This window comes from Notothenia rossii (genome assembly GCF_949606895.1).
Source record: "Notothenia rossii genome assembly, chromosome: 1".
Classification (NCBI taxonomy): domain Eukaryota; kingdom Metazoa; phylum Chordata; class Actinopteri; order Perciformes; family Nototheniidae; genus Notothenia; species Notothenia rossii.
The window spans coordinates 29,916,173-29,933,770 of record NC_136912.1 but is presented as its reverse complement, the minus strand read 5'-3'; the positions used below and the strand labels follow the sequence as shown (position 1 = coordinate 29,933,770).

The 17,598-nt window shown below is 39.9% G+C and overlaps 3 protein-coding genes across 3 annotated transcripts in view; 2 read left to right on the top strand and 1 right to left on the bottom strand.

Moving 5' to 3' along the window:
• LOC307034643 (uncharacterized protein) overlaps positions 1-4,578 on the top strand; it is a 46,322-nt gene extending 41,744 nt beyond the window's left edge. The window contains exon 2 of the mRNA XM_079673469.1: positions 1,909-4,578. Within this exon, the coding sequence (XP_079529595.1) occupies positions 2,788-3,378 (591 nt within the window). The 5' untranslated portion in view covers positions 1,909-2,787 and the 3' untranslated portion in view covers positions 3,379-4,578. The remainder of the gene's footprint in view (positions 1-1,908) is intronic.
• Positions 17-6,380, top strand: tk1 (thymidine kinase 1, soluble). The gene is made up of 7 exons (XM_079673459.1): positions 17-215; positions 438-469; positions 863-976; positions 4,585-4,678; positions 4,800-4,889; positions 5,135-5,254; positions 5,766-6,380. The coding sequence occupies exons 1-7, from the start codon at positions 150-152 to the stop codon at positions 5,943-5,945; spliced, it is 696 nt and encodes a 231-aa protein (XP_079529585.1). The 5' UTR covers positions 17-149; the 3' UTR covers positions 5,946-6,380.
• Positions 6,381-7,489: 1,109 nt separating this feature from the next.
• syngr2b (synaptogyrin 2b) lies at positions 7,490-17,305 on the bottom strand. Its single transcript, XM_079673446.1, has 4 exons — positions 17,038-17,305; positions 12,106-12,343; positions 11,132-11,268; positions 7,490-9,878 (listed from the first exon to the last, which is right to left on the bottom strand). The coding sequence occupies exons 1-4, from the start codon at positions 17,146-17,148 to the stop codon at positions 9,627-9,629; spliced, it is 738 nt and encodes a 245-aa protein (XP_079529572.1). The 5' UTR covers positions 17,149-17,305; the 3' UTR covers positions 7,490-9,626.
• Between the last annotated feature and the right edge of the window lie 293 nt (positions 17,306-17,598).

The window sequence follows — 17,598 nt, the reverse complement described above, 5'->3', positions numbered from 1 at the left end:
GAAGCTGATTGGTTCAAGAATCATGTGACTCTGAAGCTGCAAAGGCGCGAAATATTTAACAGTCAGTTTCACTCGTACTGTTCTGTGTGACTACATTTATATGTTACTTTTGTACTGTATTTACTTAATTACAGCGTATTTAAGTCAAAATGGACTGTGTGGATTTCCCAAGAGTTCTGCCAAATTCACCAAGGAAAGCACGGGGACAAATTCAGGTTAGTAACTTTATTTATTTTTTATTTGCCTCAATTTACATCCCATCAATTTGCTGACGTGAACAAAGTAGTCTATGCCTTTTAAATTGGACAAACAGGACTGAGTATTAGCTACAGTTATGTGTCTTATTAAATCAATTATATGTGTGTTATTGACCATAGGCTGTATCAACGTTACCGACTTCCTTAGTCTTACTAACCACCCTTCACTCTTGTTTTTAGATAATCTTTGGACCAATGTTTTCAGGCAAAAGGTGAGTTTTTAATCCATAAAACAGTAAAAATGCACGTCCTTTTCAATCAGTTGCAAGCTGTTGTCATTCAGTTTCAACATTTTAAAGTAATGTTAAAAATATATTCCGCTCATACTTGAACATCCCGCCAAATATCCTCCATTGTTTACCCAGCTGCTGTCTATTGAGGTTATGAATCACAAGTTATGTAGTCTGCTTTGTATTTTTAATACATTGTAGCACCACTTTAAAACGATATTGCACATTATACTAAACAATATCACAATATAGTATATGTATATGTTGACTCGTGTAGTAGAATGTCGTTTAAAATTGTTGTTAGAGGAAATGTCATTTTAATGTACAGTTATGTTTCTTCTGACGTTAACTAAACTATTATCTTTATTTGTGAAGCACTGAACTGATGAGGAGAGTGCGCAGGTTCCAGATAGCCCAGTACAACTGCTTGGTGATCAAGTATGCAAAAGACACTCGTTATTCTGACGCAGGCGTGGCAACACATGACAAGTAAGTACCCTGTTTTAATTGATTTACAGAAATATACCAGTCTTTGTGTTTGTGAATATAACAAAAATGAAAGATCTTAAGACTGTGTTACCTTGCTCTGAATTGTAAATGTTTGCACATCTGTTTTTGCAATTTCCCTACAAAAACAAGCGATACATAAAATGTTTGCACTAAACAAACTAAGTAGGCTAAAATAGAAATGTCAAAAGAACAATGTAAAGCTAAGATTGCTTAAAATATTTCTACAAGAAAATAAATTATTATTTTGTCCAAAAGAGTAGACTTTATTTCGATTTAAACTAAATATAGGATTGTATTATTTGCTTTTAAAGAGAAAGGAAGAAATTCTGTGTGCCTTTTGTTGTCCTGATACCTTGGCAAAAGAGGACCTCTAGTGGGGACATTCCTTCTTATTTTATCTTCTTCTTCTTGGATTATTTTTAGAGGTGGTTGGAATCCAAACGTTGCATTACTGCCCACTACTGGATAAATAATAAACTGCCTTTTCCAAAAACACTATTATAATCAGAATCAGAAACAGGTTTATTACCAGGTAGGTTAACACATTTATTTACAATTTGGCTTAAAGTAATATATAAACAGTGGGGCAAAAAAGTATTTAGTCAGCCACCAATTGTGCAAGTTCTCCCACTTAAAAAGATGAGAGAGGCCTGTAATTGTCATCCTAGGTATATCTCAACTATGAGAGACAAAATGAGCAAAAAAAAATCCAGAAAATCACATTGTCTGATTTTTAAAGAATTTATTTGCAAATTATGGTGGAAAATAAGTATTTGGTCAATAACAAAAGTTCATCTCAATACTTTGTTGTATACCCTTTGTTGGCAATGACAGAGGTCAAAAGTTTTCTGTAAGTCTTCACAAGGTTTTCACACACTGTTGCTGGTATTTTGGCCCATTCCTCCATGCAGATCTCCTCTAGAGCAGTGATGTTTTGGGGCTGTTGCTGGGCAACACAGACTTTCAACTCCCTCCAAAGATTTTCTATGGGGTTGAGATCTGGAGACTGGCTAGGCCACTCCAGGACCTTGAAATGTTTCTTACGAAGCCACTCCTTCTTTGCCCGGGCGGTGTGTTTGGAATCATTGTCATGCTGAAAGACCCAGCCACGTTTCATCTTCAATGCCCTTGCTGATGGAAGGAGGTTGTCACTCAAAATCTCACGATACATGGCCCCATTCATTCTTTCCTATATATATTCCTATATATATATATAGGAAACATCATAATTAAGCTTAACTTTTTGTACTCTTATCTCAAATGAGTACTAATACATGAGTGAGGTGTAAAACAGAACAGTATTCTATGCTAAAGCCTTTTAACTACAGTGCAAAAATAACCCACTTTTTGAGCTGCAAAATTACAGCCTTACCCCACTGTACAGGCGAGTTGGGTTCTTGTACTTCTACTCCCTGTTCCCACACGACTGCGTGGCCATACACAGCTCCAACACCATCGTGAAGTTTGCTGACGACACAACCGTCATCAGCCTGATCACCAACGGCGACGAGACAGCGTACAGAGAGAAGGTCAAAAACCTGACATCTTGGTGCCAGGATAACAACCTCAATGTCAGCAAAACCAAGGAGCTGATTGTGGACTACAGGAAGCAGCAGAGAGAGGGACACGCCCCCATCGCCATCAATGGGACTACGGTGGAGAGAGTCAGCAGCGTCAAGTTCCTCGGTGACCACATCACTGAGGACCTGACATGGACTCTTCAAACCACCACCATCACCAAGAAAGCTCGACAGCGGCTCTTCTTCCTCCGCAGGCTGAGGAGGTTCAACATGGACTCCAGGATACTCTGCAACTTCTACAGCAGCACCATAGAGAGCATCCTGACCTTCTACAGGTGCACCATAGAGAGCATCCTGACCTTCTACAGGTGCACCATAGAGAGCATCCTGACCTTCTACAGGTGCACCATAGAGAGCATCCTGACCTTCTACAGGTGCACCATAGAGAGCATCCTGACCTTCTACAGGTGCACCATAGAGAGGATCCTGACCTTCTACAGGTGCACCATAGAGAGCATCCTGACTGGCTGCATCACGGCCTGTTACGGCAGCTGCACCGCCCTCAATCGTAAGGCTTTACAGAGGGTGGTGAAAAATGCACAGATCACCACCAGGACGGAGCTGCCATCCATGGAGGACCTTTACTCCCAGCGGCTCAGGAAGAAATCCCTCAGGATTATTAAAGACCCCCATCACCCCAGCACCAACTTTTTTGTCTGTCGCTGTCTGGCAGGCGGTACCGCAGCATCTGGACTAAAACACCAGCTTCAGAGACAGTTTCATCCCACAGGCCATAAGACTATTCAACACCTGAGCTCTGTAAAGTGCCTCCATAAACATTCATCTGTTTGCATCTTATAATGTATTTATCATATTCCATTTACGTGTATATAAACTCTTCTTGAAATTATTTCAATTTTATTTTGTATTTACTTGCACATCTTACAACATTCTCTTGAACTATTTTATTTCTATTCTGTTATTCCTTGAACTATTTTATTGGTTTTATTTGTTTTATGTCCTACATATTATGTTTCATTGTTGGAGGAGCCTGGGACTGACGTCTTTTATTGCCAGATCTACGCTGTAGCTATTCTGCACATGACAATAAAGCCTTGAATATTGTTTAGATGTACCCGGGCAGGCTCTCTTTTCAGAGGTCCCCTGGGACATGTGGGCCACCGAGGCGGTGTTTGGGGCAACAAAGTCTGCTCCTCCGGGAGCGAGGACGAAGATGGCGAGTGGGGCGGGAGTAAGCTAGTGTCCAGGACGGTGGGTAACGTAAGGTCCCCATCTGACCGGTTGCTCTTTTCTCCTTGACTTTCATAGAGCTAAACATGCACGTCCCATGTCTTCCCATTTCGAGGATATTCCTTTACTGAAATCGTCTAGGGGTACATCTCGGAAGCGCCTATCACTCACATGAAGGGGGGGACACGGAGAATGAAGACCATCGCGTAAACTATCAGTGGGGAGTTGAGACTCAAGTTGAAGTCTGCTGAATTTTCGGGGCTGCTTTCTCATGGATCTGAGGACATCACAAAAACCGAGCAGGAGATCGTTCATATTGTGTCCGTTTCCAGCAACGGAGAGTTGCTTTAGACTTTCTTGGACTGATTGAACTGGGTGCTGACCGAACTGCGCAGGCCATAAAAGACGGACCTTTGAAGCTCTTCCAGGAGGCATGATCACTGGACGACAAAGTTGGTCGACATGTGCACAGACGAGGCTGCTGGTAAAGTCGGTATGTACAACGGTATTGTGCCAAAACTAAGCCAACTGGCTGCAGTGGGAGCCTCCCTTGTGCAGAGTGTCACACATGTTGAATCTACTGGCATCAAGTGAAGACGGTACTCTGTTGATGTCACCTTTGTATTCTGATTAGAGGAACTCTCTTAGAAAATCGGAAACTCGACACTTGGTTTTCCTCCATTGTTGTTAATCTCAACGCTTTCTTTAGTAATTATTTTGTTACCCCCCCTGCATAAAGTAACTTGCAATGTATAAGATACATTTTAAAATCTGTGTCAATATTAATGTCCCCCCTCTATTCCTTCCATCTGTTAGAAACATAATGGAAGCTGTACCAGCCAATCGTCTTGGAGAGTTGCGACCTCAGGCATTACAAGCCTGTGTCATTGGAATAGATGAAGGACAGTTTGTAAGTGTATATATGCTTCACATTTTCTCTTTCTTTATATTGTTCACTTGTAGAAACCAGTATGTCTTACTTGGGACAGATTCCTCACTAACCAATCCCTGCTTCTTTTGTGTTATCGTAGTTTTCAGACACAGTGGAGTTTTGTGAAGAAATGGCCAATTTAGGGAAGATAGTCATTGTGGCTGCCTTGGATGGAACCTTTCAGAGAAAAGTGAGTATCTGTCTTTGTCTCGATGTATATTTCACCATCACTGAGATACTGTGTGGATGCTGATAATGCCCCTCTGTCTGGAAAAAGTCCAAGACAATAAAAACATTCTTAAGCGAGGACGGTGAACAATCTGCATGAGCAGCACTCTTTAACAGCGCTCATTATCACTCTCTATAGTGTTCTGTCCTTGTAATGTTATTAAACCTCCATCCATTTTCTGACTGCTGTTCTGTGCATTCTTGTAGCCCTTTGGAAATATCCTGAACCTCATCCCTCTAGCGGAGAGCGTGGTGAAGCTCCACGCCGTCTGCATGCAGTGTTACAAAGAGGCTGCCTACACCAAGAGGATAGGAGCAGAGAAGGAGGTGAGGAGGCCAATCCGTTTCCTTCAATACTATGGCGTGTCTATATATTGAATTATATTATAACAAGATGGTCATACCAAAACCTGTTCGCAATACTCAAACAGTTACTTATTTCAATAAAAGCCTATTTGTTATTTGAAATCTCGTGTTCTCAGCGGTAATTATAAAAATTATTTAGATGGTGTGTAAGAGGGTGTATTAAGACCATTTTAGGCAGGAGAGGGGGTAATTATCAGAGAAAGACTTCTGAATTTGGGAAATTTATGAAATAGAAACAAGTTAACTTGACCAAAAATATCTAGTGTTCTTTTAAATGAGACCTTCAAGTATTTCTTCTGGAAATATAACACATTAATCCCAAAGAACATCCCAAAACATTCTTGGGAATTTGCCTCTTCTACCAACAGTGGCCCTAATTCATCATCAGTTGTGTCCATCACCTTGAATCCTGGTGGTATATTAACGGGGGAAGAAATCTTATAACCTGGTAACAATGTGTCCTCTGCCACAGGTGGAAGTGATTGGTGGAACTGACAAGTACCAGGCGGTGTGTAGAAAGTGTTACGGAGGTCTGGTGGTGCAAAAAGAGAACAGCGCTCCTTTCAAGATCGAAACTCCACAAAACACCTACGGAGGAAAAGTTGTGGACTCTGCGTTTCCCAGGAAGCTTTTCTCCTCTCTCCAACTTTGAGCAAAGAAAAGACTTACTGCAAAAGTTGAGCAGTGGGAACAAATCCTGTAATCAATTGTTTGTGTATGTTGCGCATTGGAGTGGCTTTCCTTAAATCTAAATATTTTTATGTTATTTTAAGGTGCCTCTAAGTTACTGCTAAATAACTACATTTGAACATAATAATGTATTTCCTTTGTTGGTATTAGGTGTTGTATAGGTGCATGTATTTTTGTTTTTTCATAATGTAAAGTTGCACTTAAATGGACGTAAACAATGATTTAAGCAACTTTCATAGGTTTAATTACTCTGTGGTTTTAATATGCAGTTTTAGTTTCTTTCAACATCTTTATCTTAAGCCTGCCTAATGTAAGATATTAAATTATTTTGTTGAACTAAATGTATTGTGCATGTGAAATGCAGTGGTGGTTTCTTAATAAACGTAAATTATGCTTATTTTCAAGTTCATATTTGTATTTAGTGTCTCTACTGTGACATGTCTCCATGCTTTAATGTTCAAAAAGCTCTTTATTGTTCACATACTGCCTGTGCTGCAGCATCTCTTTTCACCCTCTGTTTGAAACCAGAGCCCAGTCTACTCTGATTGATTGGTTAGCCGGCTCTGTTGTGATTGGTCAACCACTTAGAGATGTCCTGCTCATTAGTCTATTACATACAATGTGTTGGAGCACTAGCCAATAAGAGCATGGGTGAACCATAGTGATGTCACCATGTTACGGAAGTAAACAGGCGTCCAATGGGGGGGGGAGACATTTTGGGATTTTAGATTTTGCAGACAATTTAAATGCACAAATACCTTTATTACACACTACAGGAAGCGAAACTGCAAAATGCATAAGAGGGCCTCTTTTAAATAAAAAGGGTGCAACTTTTTAAAACGTGCAGTACATGTTTCTTAACTCTTATACTGACTGTTGCGTAACCCAGTCACATGCTACAGAGGACCAAAATAACCTGTTTCAATCCGGCTCGAAGGCCTTGCAGTGAGCAGGAAGATTGGAATGAAAAAAAAAGTGAAAACCGGAATTACCACTAAATCAACATCCTGAATTGTAACTACATCCTGTGCCTGATATTATTTCATAAACAAATAAGGTCTCCAGTAAATCCCCGTTGTGCTTCTTAAACCATGATATGAAATCATTGCAACACATGTCTTAAACATCCAAAAATCAACAACATTGAAACAGATTACAAAAAACAAATCGAGCTAAAAGCAGAAGTGCCAGTTTTTACAAATCATTCTAGTCTCACATCTCAAACATGGACCTTGATTAAATACAAGTTAACCTTACTAAATAAAAGCATACTTAACTTTAAGAAAAATGTATTTGGGCTACAAATATATATTACATATTGAGCTGTAGCCTTTTGGTACAACAACAATACTTATAGTAAATAAAAAGGCTTAATTTAGAGACTCACTGTCATTTATGTTGGTTCAGTCTTAACCAGAAGATACAAACATTTTAAAGTTTTGCAGGTTTAACTGATTTATAATCGGATTCCAATAATCCTTGAATAATAATTGAATAGTTTCAACATCATATATCATTCATATTTAATCATGGTACATTTTAATTATTCAACAAACCCTTTGGACTTTATTTCCTCTCCTTAAGGCACAAAAGACAAATCAACAGCAGATTGTTATCATATTTGGCTTCAGTAGGTCATGCACATTGTTTTCCACATTATAATCAACCATGTATTGTACACATGTCTTCAATGTGGTACCACAGTAGCGTCATGTTTAATAAATACAACCACAATCAATTTCTGATCCTGACAAACTCTTGAGCGTCACTCCTATTGTCTTCGTTTCCCCCCCACTTACTTTGGTGTTCGCGGTCAAATTTGACCGGCCCTGTTTTAACTGCTATTACATTAACACAAACAACATTAATCATCACCAAATTTCATTTAACACCCTTTCAAACTGTAAATATTGTATCAGACTACTGGTATACATGAAAAACTGCAGTAAATATACAAAGAACAGACAATGAACATGTATTGCTTGTGCCAGGTGTGATCCATGTGGGGGGATGGGCACATAAGAGCAGGACATGTGTCAAATTGTTCTGTGTGTGTGTGTGTGTGTGTGTGTGTGTGTGTGTGTGTCAGGTGTCGGGTGTGATTCACATGGGGGGATGGGCACATCTAGAGTGTGGGTGTTTGCGTTTTATCTGATCTGGAAGGTTAATAATTCCTTTTCTTTATGGCGGTCATTTTTGACCGGGAACACCATGGGTGTTACAAAGTTGACTAAATCATCCAAAATTCAATGAAAGTGCTGATCAGCAATTTTATATGTTCAAATGTCTACTGTGAAGGATATCATAAAGCCTTAATGCAATCGATTGTAAAACAAAAAAGTTATGATTGATGAAAGTAGGAAATCGGTCAGATTTGACCCGAAGACAACAGGAGTTAAGCATTAAGGGCCAAAACAGCCAGAACCTGATCTAGACAGTTTAGACATATCACTGAGGCAGAAAGCAACAAAGAGAAGCAGCGGTCTTTCTAAGGCGAGGTGTTTGAGTCCCACTACTGCAGGCTGAGGTGTTCATCTGTAAAGTAAGACGGTGTGTCCACTGTAGTCGCTCTTCAGCAGTTTAGATTAAGGAGCCAGTAAACCGGAGATAAAACCTCAGTGTTAACGAACCTAAATGTCATGAGGTTCTTGGAGGAAGTGTGAAGAGGGAGCTTTGTTTCAAGAAGTTAATAAGTTACTCTTCTACATTCTCTGCAGATAATCCTGATCAATAAGAGCAGTTAAGTACATTCTCCTCCCTCTTCTCTATCTTGATGTTAGCTACTAGTTCAAAGGGCAACACTGACTATAAACGCCTCTAGTTTTGCACTTTTACCAATACTGATTTGTTTAAGAAATGGAGGGTTTTTTATGAATGTTCATGTACCTGTCTTAAACACGTCTGTTTAAGAGTGGTAGTAATTGAGATGAAGCACATAGATGGCAAAACTTTCTTTCAGATGTCTTTTTATGTCTAAGAAACCTAACTGCTGATCGTTACAGAACCCACATTTAATAGAGAACTAAAACAGATAGTGGACATTTGGCTTATACTGGTCTTTTTGCCAATGCACTCCCACAAAATAATTTGTCAATTTATTACATCCCACCCAACAGTTTAATAAAGGTCCTCAAGATAAATGTACAGAAGGGAAAGCATCCACTGACTAAACCAAATAAGAAAAGAAATCCAGGCACATAAAACCATTAAAATGGCAGCTTTGCACGGTAGGATCTATGTACAAATGCACATCGTAAGGTTCCAACAGAGAGCTGGAGCCGTCACAGGTATTCTTCACAACGTCAAATGACCTTTGACCCCCTCGGTTCAATTTAACTACCTATCCTCTGCAGGATCAGCCTATGAGGTAAAAAAAAGTTGCATCTTTGCACACAGGTCTAAAGTCAGCACTGATCTCAACGGTCAGCTGATTTCTTAAGATCTGACTTGAGACCCTTTGACGTAAACAGCAGCGTCTCTCATCTACACCTTGCAGTTGCACTGCTCAGGCTTTTAAGTCGAAAAACACTTAGAAAGATTGTTGAATCAAATGTCAAATCACATCAATATGATATAGCTCAGCCTGCGCAGTGCAGCTCTCATCAGTGAGCCGACAGAGGAAACGCCGCCTCGTCCCTTTCTCTCAGTAGCTGGGCGGCTGGTAGCCGGCATCGGCTGGAGGCGGGGGGTTGGGGGTGAAGGGAGGCATATCGGGCACATTGCTGGGATAGGTTGAGTATGTGGTAGGGGTGTAGGTGGTGGGGTTGTAGGAGGTAGGGGCGTAGGTGGGAGGGTAGGCGGTGTGGTGATCCTCTGGAGGCTCTGTGTAGGTCGGGAGGGTCGAATCGTTCACCCCGCGCCGGAAACGGACCAGAGCAAAGTAGGTCAGGATTCCCTGCACAACGAAAACGTATTACAGTTAGTTTTTCCAGTACTTTCAATGATTCACGTTTTTATACAGCATTTCAGAGGATGTGCCGTAGTTTACTTTGGACTTATTTGACTGATGGACATATTCTTATCAGCTTCTAACTGAACTGGTTTAGATTGGGGGAAGTAATCCATAACTATCACATATACTGCATTAAACTGTTACACATGGTTGGGTAGTAACTGATAACATGCAATCGGGAAGAAGGAAACAATAATGGGTAAATCATCAACTCGGATTACAATAGTTGAATATTATGAACAATCAGTTCATCATAAGAGCCGGTTCAATAAAAACATTTGTTAATTAATGTTCATTTGTGCATGATGTTCTTTTTCATTTGCATTGAAAATGGCAGATGAACATTTAGAGTAAGAGCTCATTTTGTATTACAAGAGCTAGTCTCCCATGTTGCATTTGATTAAAAAGCAGTAGCAACAAAAAGACAGGAACTGAAACCAAACAAACCAACAAACACAGTGCACCTGTAGTCTAGTCTGTTCAAGTAGGGTCATGTGATTTGACCTACTGACAATCCTGATAATGCAAAGTGCATTTGATTTGACTTGAAAATTAAATGAGATGTTTAAAAGAATATGTGTGGATCTAATTTATTAATTAAAAGCTTTTTAACTATTCCAGATGTATTCAAATGAGATTAATCTTTTTGCAAACAATGGATTTTGTTTCTTATTACGTAAAAAGAAAGGAACTACATTATCCGAGCCAAATGTGTGGTATTGAAGCCTCCTGAATGGTGGATTCAAGTGATGGTGGGACGCCTCAAACCCATGATTTGTCCAGAAGACAAACAAAAAGCAAATGTTGGGTGTTTGCTCTCAGCCCTTGTAGTAATATCAAGTCAGTACAATAATACATGTATTTGTATGACACACATTTAATCAAAGTTTCTAGTGATAAAAGGTTTGGTGTTTAGCAGCTGATTCAAGCGTAAAATGTCCAAAGTTCCCACCATAATTGAACACACCAACCAGGTAGACTTCCACATACATTATGGGATTTCCTGTGATATCATGTGAGAATACTGATAGCCATAAATAAATACTGAACATTGATTACTGATCGTAGTATGCAGGGTTCAAGTCTCTTTCAAGTTTTTGCTTCAAGGATACATTTCGATATTTCGGGAAATATGGTAATAAGCATTCACTCAGATGAGAATACAAATATGAGCTGTTTTTAGCATTCCCGCTCACCCAAGTGGCGATGGAGAAGAAGGAGAAGGCCACGGTGGCACGGGCAGCGTCCTCTGGGAGACCGCTGACGTCATGAGTTTTGGCCCACTGACTGGCCAGCAGGCAGAAACACACAAACCACAGGAAGCTCCACACCCCTGCAAAGCATAGAAGGACACAGATGTAAAAACACACACAGATACTCACTGCATGAAAAGACAACAAAAGTGTTCGGCTGAAAACCCTGATATGAAGAGTAAAATGCTGTGAAACACTAACAACAATGTCAAAAGAACACAAAGAGCTCTCTTGTTGCCATCTGCTCAATTCAACAAGATGTTTTCCGAACTACCACTTCTTTGTTTCCTCGAAGAATGGCTGACTGTGAACTGTGTCATGTACAGCTGCTGGATGATTAACCTCATCCCAATCTGTGATGTCATCTGCCGCAACTCATCCTCTACTGCGTGCAGCGATGTATAATATACTTCTTGTTATGTCAGGAAAACAGACAGCAGCCTGTTGCATATTACGTTATTACTCAGGGACTTTCTGTATAAATAAAACATTGACATAAAGTTGATCTGGAGATAAGGAACAACATTAGCATTCATATGGAGTCGGATGTGTCCAATATACACTCTGTTTTAGCTCCGTTTTTGGTCTCCTTCAACGCCTAAGGGAAATATAGTTAAGTTACGCTTTTATTATTATTAGGATACAATTCTATATATATTTGAACAGGTTGGTTTTTAGTTCAGGATAGAAGATGTGTAGAAATTTTTGTAGCCCTGATATAAATGAAGAGCTTGTTCAACTATTTTGGAGCCAGGGTTTCAGAGCTGAAGTGAACACCAGAGAAAATGGACATTTCTCTGTGGGACATCTATCTCAATTCATTAAGTAATTATGTGATAGTAAAATAAAATATTGATTAGTGCAGCTTTAAATCTCAAACAAACCAACTAAGAAATCACTTTGACTCTCCTGCTCACCTGAAAATCCCAGGTCGGCCATGACAGCGTACTTCCTTTCCTTTGCGTTGCTCATAAAAGGCACGTAAACGTCCAACACCAGGAAGGCCACACATGCCAGGAAGGCAATCACACCGATGCCGATAGCGTAATGACATGCCGAGTCATTCTGGTTGAAGATGCACTTTGCTTCGGGACTGTGGGCAGTGTTGACATGTCCCTCTGTTGTGATTGAGGCAAACACCACCAGGGCAAATATCTACATTGATAGGGAGAAAAGGAAAATGTGGCATTTCATAATTTGCAAAGTCACACAATAGGAATTTCTCAGATTAACAGTAACATAGAACTGCTCAATGTGGTTTTGAGACTGATTTGCTTCCTTTTCGGGCAGCCATTAGTTTCACTTCATAAAAGCACCATGTGACAATCTACCAGCAGAGAACTAAAGTCTTACTGAAAAATCAGAATCACTGTGATATGAAAGTGTAGTTGAGAGGGAGACCATTTGGAAAACTCTGGCGGTGAATTCAAACAAAACCCCGACATCTGGTATTTGGATCTGCTTCCAAAAATGTTTTCAATCAGTAGCTTTGTGCCCTCTATGCAAATAATGTGTTCAGCTTTCATTGTATTACAGAGCTTCCTGTAAAGCAGTTTAAATATCAAATATTTCAAATATACTAAGAGTGAGTCCTCAACATTTATTTTCATGTGACAAAATAAGCAACATCCTCAGGGTTGTGCCTACTGAAAGCCATCTCCACAGAAAACCCTAAAATAATGTGTCATAACATTTAAAGAAAGTCCTGAAAGAACCTCTGTCCATTTCCTATTTAACAAATCAAAACATGCAATCAGATCAGAATCAGAATACCTTTATTAGTCCCACAGAGGGGAAATGTACATCATTACACAAACAGGGACAAATGTGTGTCATCATAAACATTCTCTTTAAATACTCTTCTGCTCATCGCGTGTTTACAAAGTGACGAGTACTATCTGCGGCCCGGTCCCTCCGAGCGTCCCATGCTCTGTTGCTGTCTCCTCTGGTTACCCACCTAACCATGTGACCTACTTCTGACTGCAGCTGCCTGCCATGTGACTGCAGAGATGCCACTAACAACACTCATAATGAGATCGGGGAGGAGGATAGAGAGCGACAGTTTGAACGGGTGGGAAGGAGGACAAGGTCAGATGAGAGAGCAGAAAGGAGAGAGAAAATGGGCCACAATCCTGCTGCTAGGGTGAGACAAAAAGAACCAAAAAATTGCAGAAGACAGATACAGTAGGGAAGTGAATGTAGTGGGGGGAGTTCCAAAACACAAGGCAAAAGTGAGGGATCGTTAGTGGAGCAGACGGTGTTTCTGAACTGAACAGACAAATGGTTTGTGTGTCGAGTGACAGATGTTACAAGACATGTTAGCCTTATCCGTCTATATGTGTATAGAGGAAGCTTTGGGGGCTCACTGTGGGATGGAAAGATATAGGAGTTTAATGCAGATGGTAGTGCTGGGCGGTATACCGTTTCATACCGAATACTGTGAACTTTATACTGTATGATATTCATTTTTAATAAACCGCAATACTGTTGAAAAAGTGGCGATGGGCGCTCGAGCGGTGCGGCAACTCCCCTCGGGAGTCATTTCACTGCCGCACCACTGAAATGAATGATGGGGTACAGTGCCAAACTTAGTAGCAGTAGCATAACATGTGAAGCTGAATGTGAAGATTGACACAGAAGAAAATGAGACTGGAGATGGATATGACATACGAGGAGAGGAGCTGTGACTGTCGTCTGGACGTCTGACGTGGACCAAACAAACATTTATTGTGAATGTTGTCGAACTAAAATTGTTGCCCAAGGAGGTAACACAAGTCATTTACTCCCACCACCTCAACAGAAAGCACTTATTGGAGTACGAAGAATGTATAAAGATATGATCTGCTTCAACAAGCACTACTGGTGAAATGCCTAAAGTAAAGTTGAGTCAAGCGTCTCTTTAAGACGCATTTGTTCGAGGGACTGCCTATGATAGGAAAAACGTATAAATATAAATACATTTCCAGTCATTGAAAGTAAATAAATAATTACCATGATACCGTTATAAATTGGAAAAATAGCGTGATAAGAGTTTTTATACACACATTATATACATTTATTTTATTTTTATTAAATGTATCCTTTAATTATGCAGGATGAAATTGTGATGATTACCTGATGTAACATTGTTTGTTTTTCACCCCAAAAATATAAACCAAAAAGAAATGTGCATCCTATCACTAATGCAGTTATAAATATTTGATTCTTCAACAACATTTAAGATAAAGTAATTTCAGTATAAATTGGTGCCATTTTAGAGTTTAAGAATGATTTTGAACAGGATAATCATGAAATGTTCATATTGTGACATAATTAACGTGTATATACTTGTAATACACTTTCTTTACAGAGTAACAATAGTAAGGCCATTCAACACTTTAAAAGACCAAGCGCCATTGTACCCAGAATTTTAAATTGTCCCAGGTGCAGAAGTGGTGCATCATGGGACCTGTAGGCAGTGCTACAAAGTGAACAATCCCCCTTGTGTCATAGGTGCTGTTTCGTGGAAGTGAGATTAGCTAGCCAAGGTGAATTTGAGATGAGCTGGGCACAGCTGCACAAAGTGTGTGTGTGTAAGAGGTAGAGCAGTAGCGCCACATATTTACCTCGATTAAAAGCGAGGGTCAAGGGGGGAGAGGTGTCACCTTACCTGCACATTAGGCCCTGTTTACCAGTGACACACACATCATCTCAAGCAACACACAGCAGCTGGTACAACCAGAGCACATTCTGTCCTCATCTACCACACTGGATTTTCTACAGTGTCTAGGTGACGCTGTGTGTTTTCTCATCCATACAATACACTCACCCTGTAGGGCTGAACGATTAATCGATTTTAAGTCGAAATCACGATTTGAAATGATGCGATTATCAAATCGCAAAGCCTATTCCTTTTTTTTTCTTCTTGTGTGTCAGTCATCCACACCAATCGGAAGCGCTGTGCTCCACATGTACCAGCCATTGTTAACCAATCGGGAGTGGCCCATGATATACATTCCAAGTATTTTTGAAATACTTTTCCAAATGGCTTCCAATGGAGCTTTCCTAGATGGTTTGGTGAAACAAACCATCTGAGTCAGGTTAGTAATGCTCCATCACATGTTTTACATCTATTACGGGGTATCTTAAACTGAAGCTTGACTTTAAAGCAACCCAACGGAAGTTTCATGTAAGCTTAGTTCTTTCACTCGTAGCTCAGGCTGCGGGGGTGCTAGAGACGGGAGCACGTTGATACGACCTTCCTTGCCGGAGATATGGCCGCATTTTACAATAAACTTCAGTTGGGTCGCTTAAAAACAAATATCGCGAATCGCAATATCTTTCAGAAAAATCTCAATTAGATTATTTCCCCAAATTGTGCAGCCCTATCACCCTGCATGCCTCACAAATAATGTACGCTTCATGAACCAAGTAAATGAAAATCAAACCCAGTCTCTCAATAATCAAAGGCCGGAGTCAGAAAGGAGACGAGAGCACGTACAAGAAAACTCACTTTGAATGAGGACCAACATCTTTACTTTCTCTTTGACCATGAAGTACAAGGACAGAAGCAATTCTTCAATCTGCATGCTCACAATCTCACGGGTTAAACGACAACAACATATTTGATTGTATAACATGTCAGGTTACAATTCATTTTGGACTTTCCAGATCAGTTTCCTCATAAGAACAAAAACAAATCATTGCCACAAGATTTGCCTAGCAACAGGTGACCAGCAGCTAATATCCCTTCCCCGAACTTTCCCTGCTACAGGAAAACCCCTTTAAACAAATACATTAACGGAAAAAAAAACCTTTATGACAACAACTATTGATATTTCGTATTTTACAAGTTTTGCCAAGCTAAACATTGTAGTAGGCAGTAATATGTTTGTCTTTAGAACTTACAATGAATGTAAACCTCCTTTTAGTAAACAGAGCTATAGTGTTACAGGCTGCATAAATCACAGACGGATTCAAGTTCATCACACATCCTAGATTTGAGTTTGTGTTGTGTTACTTTCCAGTGGTGTAAAGTAACTATGTACTCAAGTACTGTTCTTAAGTCAAATGTTGTGGTACAATACTCGAGTATTTCAATATTTTGCTACTTTGTACTTCTACTCCACTAAATGTATTTAATACCTTTAGTTACTTTACAGATTTTGAGTAACTCTTAAATAAGACTTTAGTTACACCTGGAGTACATTCACAATCTACCCTGCAGTATACAAAGTCATTACAACTAGCTGCACCTTTACCAGCTTTGAAAACACTTTAATGATCAATCATTAAAATCAGAACGTATAATATATATAATTCTGAATACAACAATCTGCATAATGAGTACTTTTACTTTTGGTAATTTACGTGTATTTTGATGCCAATACTTTTGTACTTTTACTTGAGTAACATGTTATTGTAGGACCTTTACTTGTAACAGAGTATTCCTACACTCTGGTACTTCTACTTTAACTTAAGTACAATATCATCTGAGTACTCCAACCTCTATCCTTTGGTAAACACAGCTATAGTGTTACAGGCTGCAGAAATCACTGACAGATTAAAGTTAACATTTTAGATTTGAGATTGTGTTTTGCCTCTTTCTCAGTTTCAGTTTCCTGTCTTTTGTCCTCTGACAACAGTAGTGTTGACCTGCGCTGTCTCCGAGCTGCTGTCACACACCAGCTGCTGCAACATGAAGCCCCGCGGAGCCGCTGCACACAGTAGCCTGTTGTTCCGGCAAAAATAAATATGTTTTTAAACCGACCGACAGCGGGGTCTCACGCGCACCTGGTTGGATATATCTGCTGTCTCCTTTCAACCTTTGTACACAATCTGTTAAAACATAAATCCCTACGCCCACTCACCCAGCTGAGTATCCGCACGATGGTTTGAGGTTGTCGGATAAACTTGTAGAAGTCGAAGCCTCCTCCCGCGAGCGAAACCCCGTACGCAGTGGCACCGCCCGTGTCCTCCATGTGTCCCGTTCAGCCGCTAACAGTGTGGGTACACCTGTTTGACTGCACAGACTACCAGTTTAACTCAATTTAACTTCTGCAGGGGCTAAATTATTCTCAGCTCCTATCGTGCTGCTTCACGAAGACAAGTGCCACCTGAGCTGCGCACGCGGATGCGCTGAAAGACTGCGCGAAGGAGAGGCGGAGTTTAGGAGCCAGGAAACTTCCGCCTATGTGATATCAACAAACAACATTATGCAAGTCATTAGTTTTAGAAACTTACTCAGAAATGTTGATTTTGTGTTTATGAAAGTTTTCTTTTTTAAATAGGCTAGGCCTATATTTACTTTTGAGATACTGAGTCCTTGTATTTCGAGAAAGTGTCTCAATTATTTGCGATACTACTGTGAAACTAAGTAATTATTGACAAGATAATAAAATAATGTATTTATTAATTATTTTTGAGATACC

What these genes read in the sequence shown, in the direction of transcription:
- tk1 (XM_079673459.1), top strand. Translation starts at nt 150, where the DNA reads ATGGACTGTGTGGATTTCCCAAGAGTTCTGCCAAATTCACCAAGGAAA. An exon ending in AAGCACGGGGACAAATTCAG is followed by an intron (nt 216 to 437) that starts GTTAGTAACTTT and finishes TCTTGTTTTTAG; the next exon opens with ATAATCTTTGGACCAATGTT. An exon ending in ATGGAACCTTTCAGAGAAAA is followed by an intron (nt 4,890 to 5,134) that starts GTGAGTATCTGT and finishes GCATTCTTGTAG; the next exon opens with CCCTTTGGAAATATCCTGAA.
- syngr2b (XM_079673446.1), bottom strand. Translation starts at nt 17,148, where the DNA reads ATGGAGGACACGGGCGGTGCCACTGCGTACGGGGTTTCGCTCGCGGGA. An exon ending in GGCCGACCTGGGATTTTCAG is followed by an intron (nt 11,269 to 12,105) that starts GTGAGCAGGAGA and finishes TATGCTTTGCAG; the next exon opens with GGGTGTGGAGCTTCCTGTGG. An exon ending in TCTTCTCCATCGCCACTTGG is followed by an intron (nt 9,879 to 11,131) that starts GTGAGCGGGAAT and finishes TTCGTTGTGCAG; the next exon opens with GGAATCCTGACCTACTTTGC.